Source organism: Sinocyclocheilus rhinocerous, unplaced genomic scaffold (genome assembly GCF_001515625.1).
Source record: "Sinocyclocheilus rhinocerous isolate Xijiao unplaced genomic scaffold, SAMN03320098_v1.1 scaffold2051, whole genome shotgun sequence".
In the NCBI taxonomy this organism is placed as follows: Eukaryota; Metazoa; Chordata; class Actinopteri; order Cypriniformes; family Cyprinidae; genus Sinocyclocheilus; species Sinocyclocheilus rhinocerous.
Genome location: NW_015662256.1, coordinates 71,020 through 80,348, shown reverse-complemented (window position 1 = coordinate 80,348; position 9,329 = coordinate 71,020). Strand labels below are relative to the sequence as shown.

The window sequence follows — 9,329 nt, the reverse complement described above, 5'->3', positions numbered from 1 at the left end:
ACACACACACACACCAAACTTTCCCACACACACATTAGCTCTTGACATACACACACACACGCACGCAGGCTGCAGCACGACTCCTCTGAGGGTTTAAACCCAGCAGATGCAGAGATGGATCAACATGCTCTAGCTGTTGAGCAAATGGGATTAAACTCTCTGAAAAAAAAAAAAAACCCACTTCATGAATGCAAACACTTCTAGCTATGCAAATACAACTTCTCATGCTCCAGCATGTCAGAACGAAGAATGCAACACAAGTACAGCAGACTTCACTGCAATCACATTTACAGTCTGCCAAGGTGGTGAAACAGTTTGCAGACAATCTTGTTAGTTAATCAATTTTGATATGCACAAGTTTAGCCCTCATAACATATTTGGGTCCATTTTGACCTGGAAGAGAAACATAAAAATATCTAAACAATGCATAGTTTTTAGTAACGGATCGAAACTTTGGAAATGCTTTAAGACCCTCAAAATACACATAAAATATTATTTTTATTATTTTAGATTTTTTTTTATTTACATTATTTTTTAAGAGATATAACTTTAAAAAAAATCTTAATTTTGTGTTTAGGTGTTCATAAGTTATATTAGTGTCAAAAAAACATTTAGCCTTTTCTTAAAATTTCACACAATTTTGTTGATAAACACGAATATGTATGCCAATTGACAAACCACTGCAGCATGAAAAACGGATCACTTTTTTCATCTGACAGTGAACGTTTATGCAAGTAAAATGAATTTATTTCGTTTGAAAACCTTTCAGAGTAATATTTAAGTTGTTTTATTATAAATAAACATGTATGCTTCATAAATATAGTTTTTGAATTCAACATTTAATTTTAATTTATTCAAATTGGGTTAATACTGGTAATTCAAAGAATTAATTAATCAAAAAGGGGTAAATGCAGTAATAACATGGTAACATTAAAATAAATTGAAAAAAAAATGATATTCACTCATTTAAGAAAAGTTGCTGAACAGATACAATTTGGTTTTGGTTGAAGAAGATTTGTTATGACTGTTTTATAAAATGAATCTTGTAAAAAGAGTATACATATTTTGAATTCATTATGATAGTCAACTAAAATAGTATGGGGGGGGCATGGGGGCCCATCAGGACTGCCTATGCATAGGGCCCGGGATCTTGTGCAACGCCCCTGATAGTCAGTAACACAGACTCACATGATCTACTAGCAACCAACTTTGTGATTTCCAGTCATTAATTTGCAGTCATCACTTCAATCACTGAAATTATTAATGATGTTTTTGTCAGTAATGTGAGTCGCTCATTCAAACACAATAAAACAAAAGTAGACTTTCTACATGTTACAAACATTTTTATTCAACAATATAACACACTCAATGCTGGGTGGGGAGGTGTTGATTACTGCTGAGGGGGTGTGGCAGTGGGCGTGGCTTCTGTTATGAGAGGAGGAGTCACTGTTGGGGATGAGGGAATCTCCACCTGCAAAAGAGAAAACAATCAAATATTAATAATGTGTTGGAATATTAACTGTGCTGTTGTATATAAAGATTCATTGATAGAACCTTCAAAAAATATTAATGAAAATGGTTTACTATAAGTTCATCTATTTGTACATGCATACAACTGGAACAGTTTCTGAGTTTGTAAAAAGTATAAAATGTGTTGACTGTAATGCACTTTTACACTAATGAACTCAAAATGACGATTTAGACACTTTACAGCTAAAAGAAAAACAAAATTAATTGAATTCAAGTACAGCAATAAATTGAGCTTCACATTTCTGCAGCTCCTTCTAAAACATTTTAAGTATGTGTGTTTTTATTTTTCGTTTGTTTGAACAAACTTAGGGATGAGCGGAAACTTTGTTTGTTTGTCTGTTTTTCTATTTTAAAAAATGCCAATGAGGCATTATCTAATTAAATATGCACTAATTTGCATACAATTCCAGCACATAAATCTGAACATTGGATAAAGCCAAGTTCATAATTCTTGTTTGATTTTGTTGGCAGAAACAGACAGAAAACAAATACACTCTCACCATGTTTTTAGGATTAAAATGTTGTACAAATCAGTGTGAATGATATATGAACAAACCCCTCAGTAAAAGCCTTCAGAATATAGAGAGGAATAAAACTGAAATGTCTGGTGTAAGCTCTGGTGAGAAAAATATAAAAAAATATCGCCTTTGACTGGAATTTAAAATGTACAGATGCAAACAGTGCAATAAAATAAACATTTAAATGTGTATTTTGCAATAAAAAGAAGCTAAATAGCCCAAAATCTCAAAACTGACCAGTGCATGAAAACAGTGTTTTTGCCTGCAGTGTCTTGCCTTCACTTGTTTAACCGAATTATCACACACAAACACATTTCTTACTAGTCTTTCTGCTCTTTTCCGCAGCATCTTCCACACATTATGATGAGCCTAAAAACACAAATAAAAAAAGACATGTGCACAACTCAGAATCAAGAATATACATACTAAAGCACAATGTACTAGACTTAATCTTAGAAACATAAAAATGACAGACTGAACTGCTCTTGTAATTGTCCACAGTGCAACATTTACATGAATTATATGGCAGAATAACCCATTGTAAAGATTAATTTTCTCACACATTCAGTACAGATGTCAGATGTACGTACAGTGAGGTTGAGGGGCAGCGAGAGCCCCTGAGCCCGGCGCAGGACGCCCCACTCGCACTCTCCCACCAAGGTATGGACAGATGTGACCTCATACTGAGAGCAGAGACCCGTACGAGCCACCAGAGGGCCTCCGCTCACTGTCACATGATCACCACACCTGAGCAACACACAGAGGAACCATTACAGCTGATCTGATAGTGTGTGTGTGTGTGTGTGTGCTGGTTTGACCTATTAAATGTCCTCATTATGCGGACATTATAAACATGCTCAACTATTTTTATTTAAAAATGCAGAACATTTTCTGTGCGTGTTATCAAAGTATCATGAGCTTAGTATAAAAACCATTACGCCTATGAAAAGTCCTCTTAATAATAGGAGTGTGAGTGAGAGGGTGTGTGTGTGTGTTCACCTGTATAATGACACTGTCCCATTCTGGCTTTGAGCTGCTCTTTCTTCAACTTCCTCCTGTTTACACCTGCGCAAACACAATTACACACACGATTCATCAGTGATTATTCTAGAGAAAAAATGCTTTCAAAAGCTTTCATTAAAATAACCTTGTTTTTTTTCCCCCTCAATATTTCATTCACTTTTCAGTCCCTCTGATCAATTAGAGACACTTTTTAAGTAGCCAATCAAATCAACAAAATCAAATCATGCTATTGTTGAATATCTTGATTCAACAATGTGTCACATTAGAGAAGTAAAATGAAGTGAACGCTGGTTTATTACATTCATCTCAACTTCAAACTAGATGAACTCTTACCAGAAACAAGAGTTTGTCCAAATAGACAGAAACAGGCCGTTTTATTATTATTATTATTATTTGGCCTGTTGGACTAAAATAAGCAAGACAAATCTATTCCAAATCACTTTCATACATGAATTCAAATTTCTGGAAAAGATTTTCAGTATGAGTGGACAGATGGACTGATATTTTCATTTTCCAAGACACAACACATACATAACAGCATGCACAAAGCCCATAGCCGTGTCTGAATTAAGCAGAGGGGAACCGTCAATATTTACAATTTTTAAATATTTTTTTAAATGACAAATTTTAAATATTATTTTTAATAAAAAGTCATCATTTCTATTTTTAAGCAATTCATAATTTGACAATCACCATCTAAATAAAATAAATACAATTTCTGTGGAAATAAACTCTTCAAATCTGCCTATTCAGTGAATGTGTTACATGAACGACGCTTATTTTCTCCCTATTAGAATGTTTCCGCCGAGCGTTTGCGGCTCTGTGATTGGCGGTCCAGCTGTGAAATTACAGAGCAATAGTAAATCAATGGGAGAGTAATTTCGACTGACAGAAAAATTGACCAATCATATCTTTCCTCTAAATGGGCGGGCCTTGTTATCACTAACTTTATGACTAACTTTAAGTTCTGCCCGCTGTGGGACCTCTATCGAGAAAAAAAACAAAATGCTGATAAACTAACTATTATTCACGTCACGATGGAAGCTGCAAGTAACGTAAGTGAGGACATTTATCAGGCTGCTGTGCCAATAATAATATAATTATAAACACTGTTTGTTTGTCATAATTTGTTTTGCTGTGAGCACTGTCATGATGTGTTGGCTTACATTAAACACACTTTACATTTGTTGGTTTTGTGCTCAGACCGATGCATTTGTAATTTTCATTTGACTTAAATTTAGCTCTGTATTATTTTGGTGATATCAGTCACTCTCGCTGTGCTGTTTTCTTGTTGCATTTCCGAAAGGCGGTCGCACACCGGACGAGAAGCGCCGCCGCCGTGCCGCGTCTAGGGCAACTCAAGTATCGAACACCGGACGCGTCCCGTTCAGTTCAAGATGACGGTCCAAAACCTTTAATCTACTCTCCAAACAGTCAAAAGTTAACTTCAAGAATGATCAAGTGCTGTCAATGAGTTTAAAGTTTGGTGATTGAAAAAACAGAGCAAACGGAATGAGAACGTGCGATCTATTGCAGTCTATTTGAAGCACGAGCTTTATTAGAGCCACAGAAAAACAGTTTAAAGTTTGGTGATTGAAAAAACAGAGCAAACGGAATGAGAACGTGCGATCTATTGCAGTCTTGAAGCACGAGCTTTATTAGAGCCACAGAAAAACGTTTCGTTGAAAAGGGCACAATACATAATCTTCCAGCCTAGGAGGAAGTCATTATGTACATTAACAATAATTTGGGACAAATATAATGCAATTTAATGGAAATTATGTGAGTGGCGCGGCAGGATTTTGAACAGCGCCCAGAGTCGTAGCTGGGATCCATGGACAGTCGCCGGTGGTGCCTCCGGTGTGCGTACACTCATTGAAAACAATGTGTTCAAATTTTAAAGACGTGGTGCGGGGCAGCGCTGCACTTTGGTGTGTGACTGGATTAAAGCTGGATTAGCCTCTTGTTTCAAAGGTGGAAGAAGACACCGTAAGCTAGACTGGTAGTTTGTTTTTTCCCCCGACGAGGGTAGACAAAAAACAAAAAACAAAAAACCTGAACCTAGAGGCCTAGGTTCAAGAGTCACGGTTCGCTACTGGAATGAACTCATTTATACTTGTCCCCTAAATAGAGAGCTATGCAACATTCACTATGTAGTGAACAAGAGGACTAGCACATGTGTGAATTTGTTGTAGAAGGAAGCAGTGTCATTTTAATATTGATATAATATTATAGATTTTATAATATTATAGATTATAGATTTTATTTTTATATTTTCTGCTTTCATGTTAATTTTAGTTAAAATTGAGTAATTATGCTTTGTGTTTGTCATTTTTCTTAAACCTCTATTTAATAGTCTATAGTTTTTTTTTTTTTATTCATTTTTATTTCAGTTGTAATTTTAGTACATCAAGTTAAACTCATTGAAAATGAGAAATGTTGCTTCGGAAACTAGCTGAAATTAATTTAAAATAATTATTTCAGTGAACATTTATTTTATTTCAAGTTAAAAAAATTTTTTAATTGTTTACCATAACAACCCTGGAAGGAACTCTCTTTCTATACTGTTTAATTTCATAGATATACTATTATAGTTTTTATTTAGATTTTGAAATAGATTTTATTTTTTATATTTCCTATTTTCATTTTAGTTTGAACGTTCGAGTAATTTTGTTGAACATTTCTGTCATTTTTATTCGTTTTTAAAATATACATAATATATATCTATATAGTTTGTATTACGCTTTGGTTTTTAGTTTATTTATTTTTATTTATTTTAGTATTCAACAAACTAAGCAAAAATGAGATGTTGAGAAATTAGTTTTTTTAATATTTTATTTCAGTTAATGTTTGTTTGATTTCAAGTAATGAGTTTTAGTTAACAATAAATAATAACCAAATACTGGATGTAGATTTACTTAATATTGTCTCTACACTGTCTGAACAGATTCATATCTGATATTATACTAAATTATTTTAATTTTATAATGTACACAATACATGTTAAAAGCATTTGAATTGTGTAGTGTGTGTTTCTTGTACCGGCTGTGAGAGAAGATCTCAAGCGCCACAGTCGCTGAAACCTCCAGCGGTTCCCACGGCAGATCCTTATGAATGAGCTGCAGTGCGTCACGCGTTAAACTGCGCACATTTTCCTGCAACAAAAGAACCAATCGAACTGAACACTGCACACGCTTCAGAGAAGATCAGGATCATCACCAAAGATACTGTCATACTGACACAGCCAGGAGCTCCAATTCACATCCATCTCAGCGTTCAGCACTAAAGACAAGTGTAAACTGAGTGAGGTTGAAAATTAACAGGGGTTTGGACCAAAAATGCCTCTCAATAATTTCTTGTTTTGTATATTCAGAATGTAGAAATGAACAAGAATGGTGTTTTACCTGAATATCAATATGATTGTGAATGTGATGCTTATTGAACTAGTGTATAAAATCAATAAGAAAATAATACTGAGTGTTAAATTTTAGATACAATATTGTCGATATTGACCATTTCATGTCAAGCAACAAATATTGGAGTTTCGTTACTGATACTGATTTGATCACTAGCATCCATAGTCTTCTTGTTCTAGTTCAGAGGTGCCCAAACTTTAAAAAAAAATTTAAAAAAAGACAAAAATCAAACTTGACTGAGGGCCATATATATATTTTGCACTATATCCAACTATATTATATTAAAATTAATATGGTTTTATTTTTTAAATCATTAACAAAATGTACATTTTTACATAATTTTTTTAATCAAATTCATATTTACATTGAAATTTACATTTAAAAAAAACATTTAAAAAAAATATAAATTAGAAATGAACATATTCCTAAATTGCATGTTTTTCCTATCTTTTCCCTCCACTTGTGATATGGCATGGCAGGCCACAGTTTGAGCATCTCTTGATTTTACTGATAAAATTTAATAATGTGGCATAAAACATGACAAATGAAGTTAGAAAGCTGCCCTTATAAAGGTAAAAATGCCCCTGGAAATCAATTTCAGGGAACACGTATTGCATCTTAATGAAAAAGCACATTACTGGTTACATTACCGATACTGGGTTTGAAACATTTCATGATCTAAACACTTAAACCATATTTCAAGCAGTCAAACACGCATGAGATCACATGCAAAGAACCGCTCACTCTCCTGTCAATCAACCACTTGTAAAGTTTGGATTTATAAAAAAATAAACATCTGATTTAAGCTTTCAGAAAAGTGTATTTATACACATGCATGCAGAAAAGTGCACTGAACATCTTCAGTATGGCTGACATGTGAAGAACTGATCTGAATGCAGGTATGCCACAGATGTGCACACATTAACATAATTCATCAAAATGTAATATGCAGGAGGACACATTTCAGATGCATGTTAACAGCGTCTGAGATGAAGAAGCAGTTCTGACCTCTGTAGGTGTCCAGGAGTCTAAACGAGAGTCCAGAACCAGATCACAACAGAACGCGCCAGCGGTCACTGCAAACACAACAGATGAAGAGTTAACATCATCTGAATATAACTAACAACACACACAGCTCTGAGTAAATCAGGTTCAATTGTACCTGGCACTTCAGGAAGCTTCAGCAGCTCGACGCTGAACTCGTCCTTAAACGCTCCGTCGAGCACATGACCCAGAAGAGCCGCACAGGAGCGCCAGTAAGCCTGAAGCACACATAAATTCATTGTCTCAATGATAACACACAGCATCAGAAATGTTTTATATTAAGCAGCGCAAACACACACTGACCTGGTTGGCTATCTGAGGGTCATGATCTTTGAAGGTGAGAAGGGTGAGGTCACAGGAGTGGGTCAAAGGTCGGTGCATGTGCCACGGCTGTCCGTCCACCAGAGCCAGAGCTGAGCTCTTCACATGCCACTCTGTCAGATCTGACAGACAAGACAAACATCAGAAACTTAAAACAATTTCACTGTGTGATGGGACACTTGAATCTGTATGTATAGTTTATTTGAGACACGCAGAAAGTGAACACTCAAAACAATCATTCAAGAGATTTAATTCATATTGCACATAAATATGATGCCAAAATGTGTATTCTGTGTCCCAAAACACTCATTATTTACTACACAGTCAATGCCATGTGAGGTTTCAGTTTTGTAAAAATGGGATTTCACATATTTTTTGTTGTTCAGATGCAAACAAATACACAGATCTGATTCAGATTCACCAAAAATTCTGCATGTTTCTGTCTGTCTGAACAATCGCAATGCATGGTACAGCCACTGTACACAAGTACGCATAAGCAGCACATTCCAGACAACAGCTTCTCACCGGAGAATGCAGTTGTGGAGCTTACTATTATATATAGCATATCAGACAGCACATTGGCCTGGGGAACTGTTGTGTGCAAGTTTAAGTTTCAAGTATAATGACTGTAACCCACAGGATAATAGCAGCAACACAAGTCATACAGGAGCACTGCCGATGTAAACACCGCAAAGATTTTGGTACATAGTAGGGACCAACACGCACTGATTGTGGGAACAATCTGGCTGCCACAACAGAGTGGCGCCGGCATCTTCATGACTAGTGGAACCCCACAGCCCAGAAAAAAGGTGGGTCGGGCTTTTCAGCCATCCCGGCTCAGTGCACAAGCAGTGACATGAATCATATAGCAGCGACAACTCAAGAACAGGGTTCCCACTCTTTCATGAACACCAGGTATCACATTTACAAACTCCTTTAAAAATCATTAAAAGCTGTCACTAATCTTAGTTCATCGCGAGCTCACATTTATAATTAACGAAGACTGAAATGGTCGCACTGTAGAGCCCTGATATAAGTACCTAGTAGTATAGACGAAACCAAAATTTTCTTTTAGCAAAACCCATTTCAAACAAGGTTATCTTATAATATTATTGTTACCTTATAGACTCAAGAATACATCCATTCCAGACACGGAAGACACTCTGATTTGAATTTACAACATTTATTTTACCAACCAAACATGTTAGAAGTACACACACATAAATTGTTACGGGAAGAGAACTCAGAATCCAGTTGCAAGTGAAAAGTGATTTATTGTGACAATAAACAGTGAAGCTGGGTCGCAAGCCAAACGTGATGATTAAGGTGAGTAAAAAGCACGTGCAAATGATACGTTCCGTCATCTGTCATCGCGTTATAAGCGCAGAACCTGCAGGAATGAGTACAACTGTTATTAACAGCCGCAATCCCGCGCCGAAATTCAAGTTCTGCTCTGTGTTCTCTGCTAATAACCCGA

General features: G+C 35.7%; 1 protein-coding gene across 2 annotated transcripts in view; it reads right to left on the bottom strand.

Moving 5' to 3' along the window:
- Positions 1 to 1,331: 1,331 nt before the first annotated feature.
- mrpl39 (mitochondrial ribosomal protein L39) overlaps positions 1,332 to 9,329 on the bottom strand; it is a 20,775-nt gene continuing 12,777 nt past the window's right edge. For both annotated transcript variants that reach the window (XM_016538061.1, XM_016538063.1), the window contains 8 exons: positions 7,835 to 7,974; positions 7,650 to 7,749; positions 7,496 to 7,563; positions 6,114 to 6,226; positions 3,048 to 3,113; positions 2,639 to 2,795; positions 2,370 to 2,417; positions 1,332 to 1,471 (listed from right to left, as the gene is read on the bottom strand). In XM_016538061.1, coding sequence (XP_016393547.1) covers positions 1,391 to 1,471; positions 2,370 to 2,417; positions 2,639 to 2,795; positions 3,048 to 3,113; positions 6,114 to 6,226; positions 7,496 to 7,563; positions 7,650 to 7,749; positions 7,835 to 7,974 — 773 coding nt within the window. In that variant the 3' untranslated portion in view covers positions 1,332 to 1,390. The remainder of the gene's footprint in view (positions 1,472 to 2,369; positions 2,418 to 2,638; positions 2,796 to 3,047; positions 3,114 to 6,113; positions 6,227 to 7,495; positions 7,564 to 7,649; positions 7,750 to 7,834; positions 7,975 to 9,329) is intronic.